This window comes from Merops nubicus, unplaced genomic scaffold (genome assembly GCF_000691845.1).
Source record: "Merops nubicus isolate BGI_N331 unplaced genomic scaffold, ASM69184v1 scaffold12270, whole genome shotgun sequence".
NCBI lineage: Eukaryota > Metazoa > Chordata > Aves > Coraciiformes > Meropidae > Merops > Merops nubicus.
In genome coordinates this window covers 247,160-265,798 of record NW_008583625.1, presented here as the reverse complement: position 1 = coordinate 265,798, position 18,639 = coordinate 247,160, and the positions used below count along the sequence as shown (strand labels likewise).

The window sequence follows — 18,639 nt, the reverse complement described above, 5'->3', positions numbered from 1 at the left end:
TGTGTTGTTTCCATTTATACCCACCCAGGATACTTTAGCATTATATTTAAGATCACGGCTTATCAACAAGGTTGTGTTATTTAGTGACTTTTTAGTGTGGATGAAGGAATACAATGAACTGTCTTCTTTCTGTTATGGTTTAGGATTACATATGATTCCAGCTTTTCAGCACAAATTCACAAGCTAGCTTTTCATTTTTGATCTTTGAATTTTTGAGTCCTGTTTATAACACTGATATTCAAAGAGTATCTTGATGCTTGAAGATGTGACAGCTATGTAATAATCAAGTAAAATTTGACTTCCAAAATTTCTGTCAGCGAAGAAGCAGAGTAGAACTGACCTATTTATATTTAATCATAATAATATAAAAGATAACCTGAATAATACCCCTTTAAATTACAGTAGTGATATCTGTGTAGTGTTCTGAATGCAAACAGGGATTTGAGGGGCATTCAGAATATAGGAGGCTTTTAAGCAAAGCTTTTTATATCTACAATGTATTGATCTGAAAAAGGGTGGGTTTTACTTCCCAGTGATATCCATGGACATCATAATTCAGTGCTTTCTGGAGTCCTTTGATCATGTCTTTTTTTTGGTAATGTCTTCAAATGCTGTTCATATAAGGACACTATCTATGTAATCATACAGTCAAGACTTACCCAGCTGGTCATGATACAGCAGAACAATACTATTGAACCATGAGGTGTAAGATGTTAGGGTCTATTCCAGTCTGCTCCTACTGTCTGATGCTACCTGCAGGTTTTTGCTTTTCTTCTTCTCATAGAATTCTTCATGCTTTCAACCTAGAGCCAGAAATGCAATGGGAAGCAAGAATTCGTTAGTCTTCACACAGGTTATGGCATAATATAAGTTGATAGGTGTAGCCTGGATTTCAGTCCAACTATAGAATTTCAGAAACAAAATTAATATGCTTCCTATTCCTCAGTTTATTAGTAATTGTATTCTACTTTTTCAACAGCAACCCTAACCTAATAATAGCATAAAATATTACAATCTAATACTAATAATAAAATATTACATAATTGAAGTGTTCAAAAATACATATTCTGATACGTAACCATACTTCTGTGTGCAGATAATTGACTGTAACAAATCCAGGAGTTTAGATACAATTCATTTTGGGCTTCAGTATTCAGATTTGGATGTAGGAACTCCAGTTATCAGCTAGCTAGAAAAACACCCGGGAGTGGAGAACTGTACTACACCCTTTGAAACAGCTTCATTGTGAAGCAGCACATTTTTTGCGTCTTGTTCTAGGATTAATTGAAAAAGCAGTGGAATTGTGTGGGAATGCAGAAGGCAAAATTGACCTAATAATTCATGCTGCAGCAATAAAACCAAACATAGGTAAGTAGATGAGAACAGGCACAGTTCCTGAGATGGGTTGGTTTGTGTTACGCACTATTGTGGTAGAAGAGAATAGAAATAGAAGGCAAAGACAGATGTGTGTTTTTTTTGCTCTTGCTAATATAGTAAAACAGTTTCAACCTAGTTTTTGGAGATTATTTTTGTGGTTATAAGGTTAGAAAGATTTATTTTGAAATGAAAGCTTTAGAATCTTTAGAAAATACTTCCTCTTTCAAAGTATGGTTCTGGGGTCAACTCACACATTTGGCAGATGAAAACATTGCTAGCAGGTGCAGTCCTTACACTAGTAACCCTACTTGAATTCTGCTTTTATTTTACTACTGCCATTCATATTTGGAATTGATTTATATTTCTGCATTGTCAAAAATAGATGAGGATAGTTTTGCAGTTTTTCAGGGACTAGCTGATCTGTTTTTCTGAAAATAATGCTGATTGTTGTTAATCAAGTTGTCAGAACTGAACAGTTTTCTTCTTTATCAAAGTGAAGAAAATTGGGACACTAAATAACAGTCTGTGTGGAACTAGGACACTCTGTTTGGAGACATAGCTCCAGACACTGTAGAGGATTTTTTTGACAGATAAGCTGTGTGCTTAAAGAGATAAGTGTTAATCTAATACATTGGAAAACAGACAGATTACAGTGTACTGTGATGCATTCAAATAACAAGACTAAGTTCTGTGCACCAGCTGAGTCTGTCTCATAAAACTCTGCAAACTTGAAGCCCATGGCAGCAGCTGGTAAACTCTATCTCCTAGACTCTTCAGACGTGAGCCTAACATTGGTAGAGTAAGCTACAGCCCAACTGACATTTTTAATATAGATCTGTGTTTTTAATAGGGTTGTAAGGAGTTGAAGGGAGATCAACATAGCACTTCTATTATCTATCTTCTCAGTCCATCTTCTCTGTCACTTTATTTTTCTTTTCAAGTTTCCAGTATAGATATTGTCTATCATTACTATGTCCAGAATACTGATGCTTGATACAGCTCTATAAGATGATTGTATCCCATACAACATGTGATTTCTTCAGTAAAAGGTTCACATTAGTGCAGACACAGGGTACAATACACAGGGCAAATCCAAACTTTTAAGATGGTAGTTTAATACTGTATTGCCTCAGGCTTATAAGGTAGGACATATTAAAGAAATACAGCAATTCAAAGAAGAATTATAGAAGCTTCAAGGTGTGAGAGCTGTTCTTGTCATAATATGACATGTTCTTTTATAGTTAAAGCTAAGATAAGGAACAGTGAAAATGAATCCCTTCAATCAAGTTATCAGGTTCTCAGGAATTATTCTTAAATATTATTAGCTGAATATAGGTTCGGAGACTGACTTTTCTTGAAGAGTTTTGTAGTTTCTAATATATAATGGAATGTGTTTTAACTTCTCTCTATACACCCCTAACAACAAGAGGATGTTTCAATATGTAACTAACGGAGGGAAAAGAAAGTGATAATCTCCAAAGGCAAGGATACACAGTACTGAAATAATTCTCATCATTTAAACTGTGGAAGCAAAATCAGCTGTTTTGTTTAATGTGTGACAACTGATGTGTGTAAGATCACTGCTAAAAGGAGACTCATCTGCACTGCTGTTGCAGCAGTAGGGAGGCTGGTAGCCTATGGGCTTACTCCACAGCCTGATGCCTTCAAAGGTTTTGTCACCCCACTGGACATGGTACTGGACTTTGAATAACTAAGCACTGAGTGAGCTTGCTTCTGTGTCTGCCTTGTCAGAACACCTGCTAGGTTTGTCTTATAGTTTTTTAAATGGTAAAAAATCCTCAATTGAAAGCTGAAAAGAAAGACAGAGATGTTCTGCCTTGAAGATGTGGTATCTATCTATGAGTTTTGGTTTTGTTCTTACCTGCTGATCCAATAAGATCACTTTTTTTTTTTTCATAAAGAGTAATCATTTTAGGAGATAAGAAGTTTGGTTGATCTACCTTCTTAGAGGGGTGCTGTCTCACCTTTTCTGGAATAATTTGGGAACACATGGAAACACAAAAGACAGCTTTTTTTCGTAAAATACAGGCTGTTATAGCAAGTGTAACAGGAGTAACACTTAAAATTTTGACTGTGCAGCATCTTAGAAGCAAACATTGTGGAGAGAAATGATAATGTTCATATAAATACATGCCTATTTAAATTTAACACTGAAGTTGCCTGAGTAAGTGACTGGATTTTTAAAGATGCTGCACACTAATAATTTACCTTGCCTCAAGTGCTGAATCACAGACTTCACTGCTTTTGCATTTTGTGTATCATCTTATGTACATACTTCAAGATGATCACTCTCAGGTAATCAAAATACTTCTAAGAGTATTTGGAGGACTGGAGGTATATTTTTAATAAGGTTTCTTGAGTCTGGGCACAAATTTTGAAAATCCTGGCTGGGTTCTTGACAGCAGTGAAATAGCTGAAGCACAGGTTACAAATTCTGGCTTGTTTCTAGTTAACTGGGCATGTAGTCAGTACCAGCACAACTCTGGAGCACTACTTACCGTGGTTTTTTTTCTGAACTTGGCTGTGTGATTTTTAAAAAGTACTAATTCAAGTTAAAAAGGTTCATTGAATGCAGGTTTCCTAGTAATTTTAAAAGTAATCTAATATATTAGAAGTTACAAAGACCTTGGAAATGTAAATTCTTCTCCAGGTAGCTTTTGATTCTGTTGGTAGCATGAAATCAATGTTCAGATCTCCTCTTGAAGGACTCTCTAGCATTTGTGAAGTAAACTGGAGGTGAAGACTTGTGCCACTTTTCTACCAAATATTTGGTGAGCATTTCTTATTTGTTAGATTCATAGTTTCCCCTTTCTAACTGTAAATGCTTATTTGCAGAGAATATTGATGAGGACCATTAGAGCTGAGAGATTTTCCTGTAGAACAGCTAAAGATCTCTAAGTCACCATCACCAGGATTTCATCTTAGTACATAAGTCAGGGAAATAGTCAATATAATGAACAAATTTAAAAGCTGTGAGAAACTTCATATGCCATTCTAATTTGATCCTTAGCAAATGATGTATATTATGAAACAGAACGTACTGATACTACTTCATGCAACTACCTTGGAAAAATGGTTTTGACTTAGAAATATTAGTTTCTGTCACAAACTGTATTTATTTTTCCTGGGGGTAGAACTCAGGGTGCCAACAATATTCTGGTAAAAGTTAAAATTACTGCTACGGTGACAGCAAGTGACAGATTTCATGATATTGCCTTTTTAAAAAGATTTAAAGTTTCAATTTTAACAATGTATAGACTAGGCTTTTGAGGAGTGACAAAGCTTCAGTTCTTTGCTTGATGTGATTTTCAGGAGAATGACTACAATGTGTGCTTTCAAAAATGCAGCTAGATTTCTCTCTAGTGTAGTGGAACAGACCAGCATGGGACAAATGCTCTAGTGGTTATCTTTGCTTTCTTTATTTCTACAGCATTGTGTTTCCCTATTAGAGGAGTAAAGTGATTTAAGGACAAGGGGGGAAAACCCCACATTTTAGCTTAAGGTCACTTTTTTTTTGAGCAAATATGTCAGCATTTTGTTTTTACAAGGCATTGTACACTAACTATATTGTATAAAGAGTATTAATATTTAACACAGACATACATTCTTGCATGAAAAAACTCCTAGTTGATTGCCAAAAAGATTTATGGTAACTGACCTTGTCTGAACTCTGCCAAATAGTACCCAAGAAACAATTATTTGGACCTGTGCATCCATCCTATACTGGAAAAGCTTATCTTGGAATACATTATTTTAAACTTATTTTCAATTTTAAATGAGAATTAATATGCTGAGTATATTTACATTCCATTGTCGGTATGCTAGGTAAAAAATAAAATATTCTTTTTTTATTCTGAATACTAGTTTATAGCCATTCAAATTTAGTATTCTAATGGCCTGCTGACCTTTCCTGCTGCGAACTGGAGATTGAGATCCTGCTGAGAACTGGAGATGGAGAAATGTTCCCAGACTGGTTTTCATTAAGTGGCTGCAGGTTTACTTAAATTGATCAAAAATGATCTCTAATTACAGGTAATCATAAAGCAAATGATGATAAGGTAGAGTTTAGCTGAGTTATCAAACATTCTTTTCTAGTACATTCTAATTAATTACTAACATTTTTTTTTCAGAAAAAACTACTTTGTAATAGGAGTAAATATTGATAAAATTACGTGTTTGTTTACCTACATTTGTATCTGTATTTCTCTTGTTCTTGTACACCTAAACCACTACACTGAGTGCAGTATTATTTAAAGCCAATGTAGTGCGGGCTACTGGGAAATTAAGAAGTACTAAATATTTAATATGTTAATTGTACCTTTTAATCTCAAAAGAATTTGGGAGTCTCTCGCACACTTGAAGCTGATTATTTACTGAATGCAGGTGGGAGGATTGGAATATGTAATTGTGCTCTGCCATGGTGAAGAAAATGAACACTGTTTTGGCACTTTCTGTATTTTTTTTTTTTTCACCATTCGTACTTTGAGTTATTAAAACAAATAAGAATTGTCACTAGAAATTCACACCACCTCAATCCCTCCCCAGCTCCATTCCCTAAACCTCAACACCCAACCCAAAAACGCCAATAACAAGAGCAAAAAAAAAAAAAAATCCCACCAAAATTGTTCTAGTGTCCATGTTATTGTTTGGCTGCTCTAAGAGATCATGGGTGGTAATTGATTGTACTGTATGGCCCAAAGAACTTCATGGTAGCTATTATACTGAATAAAGCTTTGTATTACAAAGGGACTATTCAGGTTGTAATTATCAAGGTAAAATCAATATCACTTTCCCAGGCTGGTACTTTATATGTAAGGGTATTCTTAAATACAATGGTATAATCAATAAACAACCGGACGTTTTCCATTTTCAGTAATTAACTCTATCCTGTAGTTTTTCAAGGGACATTCTGCTTTCTGTGCTATCAATAAGAGTTCTTACTAAGTGGAACCAAAAAGACTGAACAAAATTATGTTCAGGTTTTGAATACATTTAGTCTTCCCCTACTCCTCTCACTTCCTTTGGTGGCAAATACACCCATCACTGCTGAAGGGGAATTGCTGGTTTTTTCTTTTCAAAAAGATAAATATCAAATGAATTTTTGGACAGCATCTGGAGAACCTTCTCCTGTACTTTGAGAGAAACCTCTGTTTATTAAATGATCCCATACCAAAAAGGGCTCTGGCTGTATCAGAAGATGAGACATTTTTCAGTTTCCACTAGCCTAATCCAGAGTAACCAGGTTTAAGCTATGTCATAATAGCCTTTTATTCTTGATGAATAGACACAGCAGGATGTCTTTTCTGCCTTGATAAAGGATGCATCTGTTATCATTATTGGTGTGATTGCTTAAGAACTACATTAAAAACTTGATTTCATTTTAACTTCTAAGGAAAGGTTGTATCAATGCTGGAGATGTAGGTTTTGTTTAAAAACAGTATTTATAAATATTTTGATATAAGACAACTGAAAGTAATTTCTCTCTTCAAACTGCATGTCAGTGAATGTTGCCCATGGCTGTGATTATGTTGCTTTAATCAATTGATTTTAGAGTTTGCAAGTGTGAAATTTCTGTTTGGAAAGATAAAAAGGTCTATGGTACACCTACAGTCAAGAAAAATTACATTTCTTGTGTAAAGCATTACAAACAATCTATATATTGCCTTTGAACCTTGAAAAAAAAATCACAGAATAAACTCATTTTACTTCCAGGAATGGCAAAATAAATAGCTAAAGCAGGAAAAAAAAAAAAATCTTTAGAAAGTAGTGTATTAACAAATTTTAAAGACAAAGCCATTAGAACTTTGTTTTCTTTTAAGAGTTATTGAATGAATTTGACTGAAAACTCAAATTAAGCAGATAATGTCACAAGTGTTCTTGTTGTTCACAATAACCAACAGGAAGGAGGAAATGTGAATTTCAGCAATCACAATAACTGCCTTTGTGACAATAAACATCCTTTATGTAAAGACCAAGCTCCCAGGCTGGCAGAGCTTTCTGCCAGGACACAGTTTCTGTAAGCAATATGTTATATAGGGTAAAAATAATTTTACAGATTTTGTGTGCTGAGAGAAGATACAGAACTTTTTAAGTTGTGGCACTTTCCTCTTCAAAATGCACTTTTCTAATTTGAAAATGGTGTTCTGCTACTTGGCAAGGTGGCTGAAATTATACAGTTCATAAAGAAAAGATATGTTTTGAAACACTGTGAGTGTGTATACTGAAGCTGTTCCTGAGATCTGAACTCAGAATCTGAGAAGTGATTATAGTACTTCATAACGAATTGGTTTTTGCTCTGATTGACTGCTAAATTAGCTTAGAAAAATGTTTTAGTGTGTTTTACTACTAATAATTTTAAAATATATTTTGCTGACAATAAAAATGGTTATAAATTAACCTTAATCATTCAATTCATTTTCTCATCAGTCTTTTCTAGTGTATTTGTTCAGTCCCATTTAACCACAAACCAGATATATGGTACTTCTGAGAGCTGGTAAAAAGAATTATTGATGCATTGTATACTGATAAAAGATATTATTCATAATGAATGGGCAGAGGAAAAGAAAGAAACCCTATTACCTGACCAGTGCTTCCAATTTAAGATCTCTGATGAAATTTCTTCTAAAATGAAGTATCCTAAACTGGATGCCAGTGAAGTGTATTCATAAATGTTTAAATATATACCAGTGACCATTTTGAAGTGATAGAATATTTCATGATAAACTTCAACAGTACTCTCAAAGTAGCCAGCCACTGATAAGGGTTTTGTAAATGATTGGCATAAAGCCATAAAGGATCCAATCCATAAGATATTAAGGTAGTTGGGTTGATGGCTACTATATACCAGTTAAAGATAATATAACTCTTTTTAAAGTGTATCTAAACCCACAGCATATATGAAATCAATTAAATTATATTGTTCAGTAAGACATAACTATGGGGTTTTTAAACAGGCAGAGATTTTTCAAGAGCATGGTTTTTTCTTCAGTGTTAGTGGGAAATTACTGGTTGTGTTTCAGAGGAACTTTTATACAACTCTACTTGAAAGGCTTATGTTGTAAAACATGTTTTTCTCAAAGCTAAAATGAGGGGGTTTTGTGTGGTTTTGGTTGGTTGTTTTTTGGATTATCTGCCTGACTTTCTGCTTTGGACAGTAGACAGAATGGAGTGTAGTTGTGACCTAAGCACTTCTATCATCCTTTCTGGAATTTCTGTGGGTAGTGTGGTTGTTCCTATCTGTGCCCTGCTGTTAGATGTGTTAGATGTGGTGCAGTTCTGGAACCTGGAGACAGCACTGTCCTTCAGCCTTCAGATGAGCCAGGTGACCCCTCTACTGAGGAACCTGTAAGCCTTTTTCATGGCAGCTGCAAAAAGATGTTCTTTGTGTTCCTGTTTGTATGGAGAAGAACTTCTGGCTCCAAGGCATTTGAGCTACTTCCCAAAGAGCCACATTCTCAACTGCTAGCCCACCTGGCATATAAAATTATAAATAGGTGCTGTGGGTTTATTCTGGAAGAAGCGTGCTGTGTTTGTAGAGGCAGTGGCTGTGAGGACACACAGGTATGAAAGTGCAGCTGATAGGGTATGGATCTGTGTCTGTATAACACCTCTTTGATGGTGGCCTCCCTGTCTTTGTGGTGAGATGGCTGCAGAATGAGACCATTTACACTGCATGCAAGGAAATCCTGAAGGAACTGTGAAAAATTAATGCTTCCCAACATTGCCTTTCAGAAAGCATTGATTCAGTTAGCTAACGTGACTGGTGTTAAGGAGTGTATTTGAATTGTTTTAATGCTGAGTTAGTTGAATAAATCCTAATACAATTTACCTGTGTCCCTTAATTAAGTTTTAAACATCCGTATGAGTTGTTCCGTTACCTGTACAATTGTCTTCTAAGGATGTGCTTAATTGAATTTGTGTCAGATGGGATTTAAAACTTTCATAATATATGCAGAATAAGTGTAATAGGTTTTGCTTTGGAATATGATAACCCAGGGATGCTAATTCCTCAGGGTAACCTAGGGTATATAATTTCTGTCTCAATCTGTTGATAGAATCTGCAGTTCCTCTCTCTTCCTTCAACCAAGAAAAAGATGAGAAATGCATAAAATGAGTATTTTACAGTGGATACTCTATTTACATATATTTCCTGCATACAGGAGCATAAACTTTTGAAATGTGTAGGCAGGCAGGATGCTTGCAGAAATAAATACAGTAAATGCTTTTTAATGGCTTAGCATAAATATGATATACCTTGCTCAATACTGTGGTGTCCACATTTCTTCTGCATGAATGTTAAATTTGTGGCTACTCTGGTGATGAGAAAGAATTTTATTGCTGTTCTTTGAGAGACAGAAATAAATTAGTATTTGTAATCAACATTGCTAGGAAGAGTAAAACGGGAGGGGTAACAGAAAGAATTACTGATTTTTTAAAGCATTTTTAGCCTTGGAGTTTTGTACTAAGATCATAGAACATTTTACTTAAAACTAAGAATTTTTCTTTTCAGATTTAAGGAAACCTCACAGAATTTGGCTGTGCTAAGTGGAATTCACAGCAAATAGCTTTGTATAGAGAAGGCAGATGGGAAGAGGGTTTTAAACAGATCTATTCTTTAGTATTATATATTAATAATTATGCCCCATTCTTTTGTGTAGTGGGATGGAGTTGAATTTCTTCATAGTAGCCCATATGGTGCTGGGGTTTGAATTTGTTATTAAAATGCTGTTCATAACCCAGCAGTGTTTTGGCTGTTGCTGAGCTGTGCTCACCATTGTCAAGGCTTCCTCTTACTCTGTGGGCTGGGGCTGCAGCTGGGACAGCTGACCCGAAGTGACCAGAGGGACACTCCATCCCATAAAATGTTGAGTTCAACAAGAACCCCTACAACCTAAACAAATTTTTTTATATATATATATTTAGTATATATAATCCAAGACTTTTTTTTCTTCCCAGATAGTTGTTGCTTAGAGATGGAGGCAGGTGGGGGACACACACCTCAGTCTGCTTGTGGAAGGTGGTGGGTGGTTGTCTTCCCATCACTTGTTTGTTATCTTTCCCCATTTCCTTCACTTGTTAAACTGCCTTTGTCTGTACCTGGGAGTTTTCTCACTTTTGCTTCATTCTCTTCCTGGTTCTGTTTGTGGGCAGAATGAGCAAGTGGCTGTGTGGGTGCTTAGCTGCTGGGCGGGGGGCGCCCCCCTTTTTTCACCATAACCTGCAGTAAGAGCAGGAGAAAAAAAAAAGCGTTATTTGATTTTTATAAACAAAAGAAGGAAGCAGAGAGATCACATGTAATATATTTAGTCCAGTATCTAGTTCACTGGGATTGCCTCAGTGGAGATACACAGGTCTTAGGGCTGGGAGGGTTTGGTTTGGTTCAAGTCAGAAATGTGTCTTCAGGATGTTTTTGACAGGTTTTAAGATCTGGCCCTTTTCCTAGGAAGTGAGATGTGAATATCACAGTTCCAGTTTACAAGGAGAATGTAAAAACTAACCCTAGATGTTACGGATTTTAGTTCCTATTAGTTTTATTGGTGTTGAAACAAATCCTGTGTAAGGCTTTTTTTTTTCTGAGAAAAAATTTGCATTAAGAAACTTGCATTATTTCTGTGATGAATAAGTTGGCTTTGGGTATTTTGTATTCTACTGTTGATCAGTGCTTTGTATTTTTTGTTTCTTAATAAGTAGGTAAATATCTCCAAATCAAAAGCTTGTTGCAGAGTTCATTGATCTTTGGGAAGCCGTTGATTCCTTACAGAGGAATCTTTCTGGCTACAATGTTTGAAGGAAAAATTCGAGTGAATTTGAAGTGTGTGTCTCAAGATGAGCTCAGGTGAGGTAGTGCACCATTAAATATAATTTATTTAAATCAAAATGGTTAGTGAATAAATATTTTTTCCCATTTCTGATCAAGTAGAAGAACCACAGTATTGAAAGCATAAGAAATTTTACATTTGAGTGTTTCACACACTGTGGTACATGTGGGTTACTTGCTGTTTCTTGAGTATTACTGACTGTCAGACTATTGGCCCTGCATGTTGAATTCATTAGGCTATACCTAAGAATAGATGGTTAAATTCGGGTGGCTCTCACTTGCTTTGATCATAAGGTAATATAAAATAGCAATATAGGCTTGGTTAAGTCTGTATTTTATATATTGGTATAAGACTATCATTACTACAGTTGATCTCATTTGAGGTTTAGCAGTGATTCATGAGAATATGTGTTACCATGTTAGAAAGGACAAAAACCACCCTCACCTTTTAGGAATGTGTATGCATTCTGGAAATACACAATTAATCTAACAGACTCAGGGCATTATTTAATGTCTTTATGAATTATGAGGAAGAAATGTGGTGACATTGGAGGCAGTTATGACTTGCACAGTTTTAGGCTGTGGGTGACAGTGAAGTGAAAAAGGAATTGCTTTATCCTTTAGTCCTACTGTTATTCATCTTCCACATAGAGCAGTGGTTGGTATAACGAGTGAATAAGTTGTTCAAGATAAAATAATAATGCTGGTGGTGGCAGCCAGGCATGCAGACATTTGTGGGAGTTGTGAGCTGTAGCCCTTGCTCACAAAAAGCGTCACAGAGCGGCACGGTCTGAGAGCAGCCTGACCTTTGGTCTAAGCTGTTATGACAGCGGTATGTTCTCCACAGGCTTTGCTTTTTATAGATTTTAAAGTTAACAGATGTTAACTTTAAATGAGCTGAGGTGAGCTAAGTTGGTGCAAATGAATTATCTGCCAATTTCAGGGGTTTGTTATCACCACTTAGAACCTGTCATTAGAAACCCATCAAAACATATATATGGAGCTTAATTTAATTGAACTATTATGTGGGTTTTTTGTCTTTTTCTGTGTGAAATATCAGGTCTTGAGAGTTTCCTTTGTATCAATAAAGTGGTATATAATAATGTTTGAGCATGTTCATTGAGAAACACACAATGACATATTAAAATATGCAATCAAAATTCTCATTCTTAAGCTTGATATTTTCCTGAAATAAATATCTGACATGTTTACTAGACCAGTGGTTCTTAGCTGTTCCTGTTCCTTTCAGAAATGACATGAGTTTCTGCTTAGCCTGTGCTTTTCTCTTGCTTGTTCCTGGATGCCATGAACTCTGGATTGCTTTTTCCAGGATGCCACGTAGAGTTTCCTACACCAAGACTGAAAACTGCAATATACTCTTTGGGGTTTCAGGAGTTGAGTGACATTTTAAGCATGTTGAGAGGTAAAGGTTTGTAGTTGCTTGTGGGTTTGTTTTTTTTCTGTGCTTTTTATGTTGGGGATTTCTTTTGCCTGCCTTTGTCTCATCTTGTTTCCCCTGCTCTCCCTAATGGCTTGCTGTGTCCTCTTACCCAGCAGACTAGAGGAATGCTTCCCAGAAGTTGAGCAAAAGATGCGTAAGCTTCAAAAAGAGTTTTAAGCAAGCAAGCTGAGATGTGTATGATCCAAGGGTTGAATAATTTTTACTTATCTATGTTTTGAAATGCATGTTGATGTGGCAAGATGACGTTCCAGCTGAACTCCTAAAACAGTAAGATGGTTTGTTTAATGTGTAAAAGGAAGTAACTAGAAAACCAAACTACTGTCAAATCTGCTATAGCATTTACAAACAAACTTAGCAATGTTGCTTCAAGTTTTCAAGAACTCAGATTATCATAGTTTACGTTGTTGGAGCAATTTTAAAACAGAATATCATGGAAAAACCTCCTGAATTCCTTTATTCTGTAGCCTGACTAAAATCACAGTAGAGAATTTTCCTAGGGGAGAACAGTAAATTCTACTCCCATGCTATTATATGCTTCCTTTGATTTATTTTATGTATTCCTGATTTATTTGTACTTATCTGAGAAGGACTGTGAGCTGACAACTGACTCAGCAATAATGGGATTGTAATAATCAGAATAATTTAGCAAAACGCATTTTTTGTTTTTCAACATAAATGAAAGAAGTTAATCAAAGGGAAAAAAGTGTGAGCCATCAACTCGGAGTTCACTCAATAGCAGCCTGTCATCCCACTTTCTCAACAGTATTTTTCTAGATCTCTCCCTTGCTCTGTTGTACTGGTGGTCAAGGCAACAACTGATTTTCCTTCAGTTTATAGTGGCCCCAGCACCTGCCACAAGCACAGAGCACAAGATGTTAAATCAAGCTCAGTCCCCTGGGAGATAGTAATTCAAATTCTTGTATTATATTGAGGAGGATGAGCCATGGGATATGTTATCAGAAGGAGATTATTAGTTCTTAGGTAGAAATAAGATAGTGAAAGCTGATGGTGTCTCTTCCCCTTGCTCCCTGCCCAAGGGGGAGTGCTGTCCTGGCTGAAGTCTGTGACATCCTTTCTGTCAAGACTGAGCTCACTGTTAGAATGCAGAAGGCACACATCAAACTGGAAGAGACAATGTTCTTCTCTCCTGTGCTTTTTCTTGCTGTCTTGATTGCTGTTTACTTTGTTTGGGAATTGTTTAAGCTGTTTGGTTGTTGTTTTTTTTCTGTACCTATTTGACCAACCTTGGTTAAGATGGTGTGAACCCACTAAAAGATCAGCTGTCCAATATCAGTTGAGATAATTATATCCAGTTGTTTCCTTATCTAGCTATAATTTTTTCTTTCCTGAGATTTCTTGTGCACTTTGGTGTGCTCTTGCTCTTCCATGCACGTTCTCTGGTGGGCTCTTGTTCTCTCACACTTGCTGTCTCTCTCTCTTGCAGCTTGAGTTCTTAGTTGAAATGTGATGTCATGGCCTAAGTGCTATCACTTCTTTTTGGGAGAAGAAGCTGTGTGACTGCTTGAGTCTTATTGGGCTATGAAGAAGTTGGTTTGTGGACTGTTGACTGGAATGTGGAGAGGAGGAGGACAGATGACACAGGGCTTAAGGCATGTGATTACTGGAAAGCAGTGACTTGGAAGGGCATGGGTGGCCTAGAGCAAACACACGATGAGAATCCAGCAGCTGGGGGAAGCAGAGGGGCACACTACCTGTATGTACACGTTCCATTTTAAACTAGCAGTCTCCAGAACCAGATGAAAAGTAGAATCTCTAAGATTCTACTCGTTGTCGTGTTAGTTTCTTGAAACTTCAGGATAGTCCAAGGCAACTTTCTTGCCTGTCACACCTCTGAAGCACACAGTATTGAGTCTGTCAAAGAAAGTGCTACACACCCTGAGGCAGCTACAGCTATGCAACAGTAATTGGAAGGTAAAATAAATATCAGTGATGTCCTTGCTGAACTTGAGAATGCTCATTAAGCATCTGCTTTAATTTCTTTTTTTACTTTGCTGGCATATGAACAAGGATGCAAACTGTCTGGCAGAACTGATGTTAATGTGCAATATTAAAAAGTGAACAACAAAGTCAACTGTGCATATGGTACAGGTTCATTTGGCTCTAAACATTGGTTAGTCTTGGTAAAAACCTTTCAACTGGGGAGGCCCTGCTAGTTTCTCAGTGCTGTATAGTGCACAACCAGTGTGAATTCTGTGAAATACCTCTGAAGACAGTGAATGTTATTTTTTTTTTTTTATTTGGGCTACCAGAAATGTTTTGGAACAGGAGTACTGAGTGCTAGATACATGAAGAAATTTCCCTTCAAAACTGACTGAAATGATACCTAAATTTTTCAGTCTTCCTAGCAGCTCTAGAGGTTTGTGCTTTGTGGATCATGCTTGAGGTTGAGTGCTATTCCAGCAATGAGGTTAATCTTGTCATTAAAATTAACTGTGAAGCATGATGTTTACTTTGATTGTCTGTTCTGAAATGTAGGAGTACATCTATGATGAAAGTGATGTGTTATAAATAGTAGTTCTGCGATTAATTCTGAATCATTGTACACAGTTTTTCAGATTTCCCTAGTGACGCTTACAAGTAGAGTTTTTGTTTAAATCTTTTCATCCTGATGTCCTCCCCACCTTGTGCCAGGCTTGGTTTTTCCTGAATCACTAACACAACACAGTAAAGTGCAATACAGCAGTCAGAAAACCCTCACATCTTGTCTTTATTTCAAACCTTAGGCAAGCAAAGAAGTAAATTGTGTTCCAAGTCCTAAAAGCAATACTCTGCAACGATTTCACACACTTTGACCAGAAAAATAGACAGAAAATTACGTTTTTAAAGCATCTATAGTAAGCCCAGGGAGATTAAGAGCCCAGTACTATGTAACAGAACCCTTCTGCTCTAGAAATGTGTTGTCAGTGCAGTGAGGAGATGAACCAGCCTGTGTCACCTTCCTTCAGGGCTGTGGTCCCTGGACAATTCTTGTTTAATAGTGTAGCCAGAGAGGAGAGCTGGCCCTCTGGTTAAGCTCACAGACATAAGTCTGGCTGGATTCTACTCAGACTGCCAAAGTTTTGTGTTTTATCTGAAGACAAGAGTTTACAGAAGCCATGTAAGCTATTTATATGGTTGAGTTTCATCAAGAGCATTATCTCTTTGTTGATCTTTAAAGCTTGTGTGGGGAAAGGAAGGAACCACCGTTTTTAAGTTCTTGAGGTAAGCTTAGGAAGTTTTATTTAAACCTGTTATAACAGAGTATTTTTAAAAAATTAGCATTGATGTAAAGAACTGCAAGTTCATTGAGTATGTTTTGGCCTGTATACAAAATAGTCTAAGAGTCCCAGGTATTCTTAGTAAGCACTTTGCTTCGCCTTCATTTGAAGCCCATAGTATGGAGTTTCACGGAGGTAAGGCAAGGATCCTGTAGAGCTGTATCCTCCCATTTATCAGTTTAAATGATGCTAGAAAAAGTACTCCTGCTCATAATTCAGGTATTACATAAATGTTTTAAAAGTAATTTTAGCATTTCAGTGAAAAACTTGGTGCAGAACCCTTCACAATACATGGGAACAGCAAAAAGGCTGGTGGGGAGAGGAAGCTGGAAGTGCTCTTATGACGCGGGCTAATATGCCTGCAGTGCTTGTTGTGCTGATCTTGAAGGTTTAAGGTCACCTTTCATCATGATAGAGCTTTAGAATAAATCACAGGCATGTGTGTTGTGAGAAGACACTTTGGGGAAAAGACTTATATAAAAAAACGGAAGACTTGAAAATTATTTCAGTTCAGGAGTAAACATATAATAATATGTGCAATGCAGGGAAAGCTAGTAGCTTCTTGAGGATAATCTCAATGTCATTTGTTTTGTAGGCCCCGTGTGAAGGGCATGGACTCATTCTACCATTCTACATGCTTGGTTGTACTGCATCAGTCTCTTGTTCCATTTGAAAATTATGTTTTTGTCACAAAAAAAAAAGTTCTTGGCAGTTGTCCACACTCAGTTCAGCTTCACGGCACATGCAGAATTGATTAAGAATTGCTGTGTGTGACCAGGCCATTAATGCAGTACAATTGCCATTGGCTTGATAAGTTTGAGATATGTAGAAAATCATGACACGAGTGTTGCATAAATGCTGCCATGGAACTCCTGCGTGGAAATGTGGGTAAACACCATGGGTGAACCTCCTAAGGATCCATGTTAGTGCAATCTGTGTGAGGTAGTGAGGAATAAGATCCATTCAGAGGGTAATAGTAGATCTGTCATTAGAATTAGTTTGTTAGATTCACATTATACTACAAAAAGACAATTTTAATTGATTCTTATGAAGCACTGTATATTTTTTCTTAATTGTTTATATTAAATGCATAGTGAGGTTAATCATCTGCTCAGTTGATTTCTTAATATCCTGAGGGATTTTTGCAGTTGTTCTTTAGATATTTGCTTAAGCGGTAATGCTAGAAATAAGAAACAAAAGGCATTTTATCTTGAACAGAAACAGTGCAGTGATTTGAATTTTGCATGTTTCTTCTTTCTTAGCAGTTGTTACTTTCATTAACACGTTTCTTTATTTTAGAGAAATTACTGCCAAATATAGCTAAATTCCACAGTGGTTAAATCCAGGGTGGTGGGGTTAAACAAACAATAAAAACCCAAACCAAAAAATGCTTGAAGTTAAATCAAGATTATTTTTTTACATGTCGACTGACCTTCTTGAAGGTTTTTATACTCTGTTCTGCTGCCTGATTACTTAGGGATTCACTGAGCAGTTTTCTTGAAGGCTATTCTTTCTGCTAGCCATTGGCATGAAAGTGCATCTGTCTGAGTGAGACCTCTTTGATCTTCACAGAGCTTTGTAAAGATAGATTAAAAAGAAAGCTATCAGGCATTTGTTTCCCAGTGAAAATACTGCCTATAATTTCAAGTCAGATAGATAGTGTTTTGGGTGGGGTGGTTTGTTTTTAGAGAATTGAGATTTGGAGGGGTGATCATAGCTACTTTTTTAAAAAACAAACCAACCCACACACAAAAAAAACCCCACACAAACCAACCACATTGGAAAATACATGAACATGTATGGTACCATTTGGAACATTTTATGTGAGTTAAAATCCAGAGGGATGAGTAATCTAGCACCCGCTGGACAAAATTGATTCCAATAAAGTAATTAAAGCAAAATCTGTCTCTAATCTGAGTTTATATCGAGGTGCTGATGTTCAGGTAAATCACAATTTGCTTTTGCAAGTCAAAACCAGCATCTGCTGTGCTTACAGGCTATATTATAATCCAAAAAAACTCAAGTGAGTTTGCAGCTGTGTACTCCAGTACATTTCATTTGAAAATTTATGTTTATATTTTTGTTTTCTTTGAGACCACACATTTGTATTTAAATTTCAAATCATCCGTGTTCCTATTTTAGACCCCTGAAACCAGTTATTTTGCATTTAGTAGTTGTGAATATCTCCTTCAAGGATGAGAGCAGAAGGGTTTTTCAAATATCCTAACCATTGTATAGTGTTTGGCAGGGATAAGGTGCAGAAACATGATGATTCCAGATATGATTGACTTAACAGTTGTAATTTGCAGATAGATTTACAATAAATTAAAAAACATCCCCCTAAATTTTATTACAGCCTGTGTACTTCAGACATATTCACTCATCAGTTGTGCATTCCATTTGAGCATCGGTTCCTTCAGTTGTGCTGTTCTGAGACACTTGGCCTGTGTAAGCCAAAATATCATTAAGAAAATTTATTTCCAGATTGCAGAGATGCCTTTTCACACTTCTGTCATTATGGCTTTTTACTTTAATTACTGCTAAGATAACAATATCTGCTGCTGCTCTGTCTCAGAAACTTCTTGAGTGGGAAGAGTGGCACCTGTACTTTGAGATGTACCAAAAGAGGCGGGTTAAGACAGGATATAAAATCAGTTTAGGTCCTTACAGACCATACCGTTTAA

At 36.4% G+C, this 18,639-nt stretch overlaps 1 protein-coding gene across 1 annotated transcript in view; it reads left to right on the top strand.

Annotated features, from left to right (window-relative positions):
• Positions 1-1,278: 1,278 nt before the first annotated feature.
• LOC103774139 (protein sidekick-1-like) overlaps positions 1,279-18,639 on the top strand; it is a gene marked incomplete at both ends in the record, with an annotated part of 264,514 nt that continues 247,153 nt past the window's right edge. The window contains one exon of the mRNA XM_008941529.1: positions 1,279-1,368. Coding sequence (XP_008939777.1) covers positions 1,279-1,368 — 90 coding nt within the window. The remainder of the gene's footprint in view (positions 1,369-18,639) is intronic.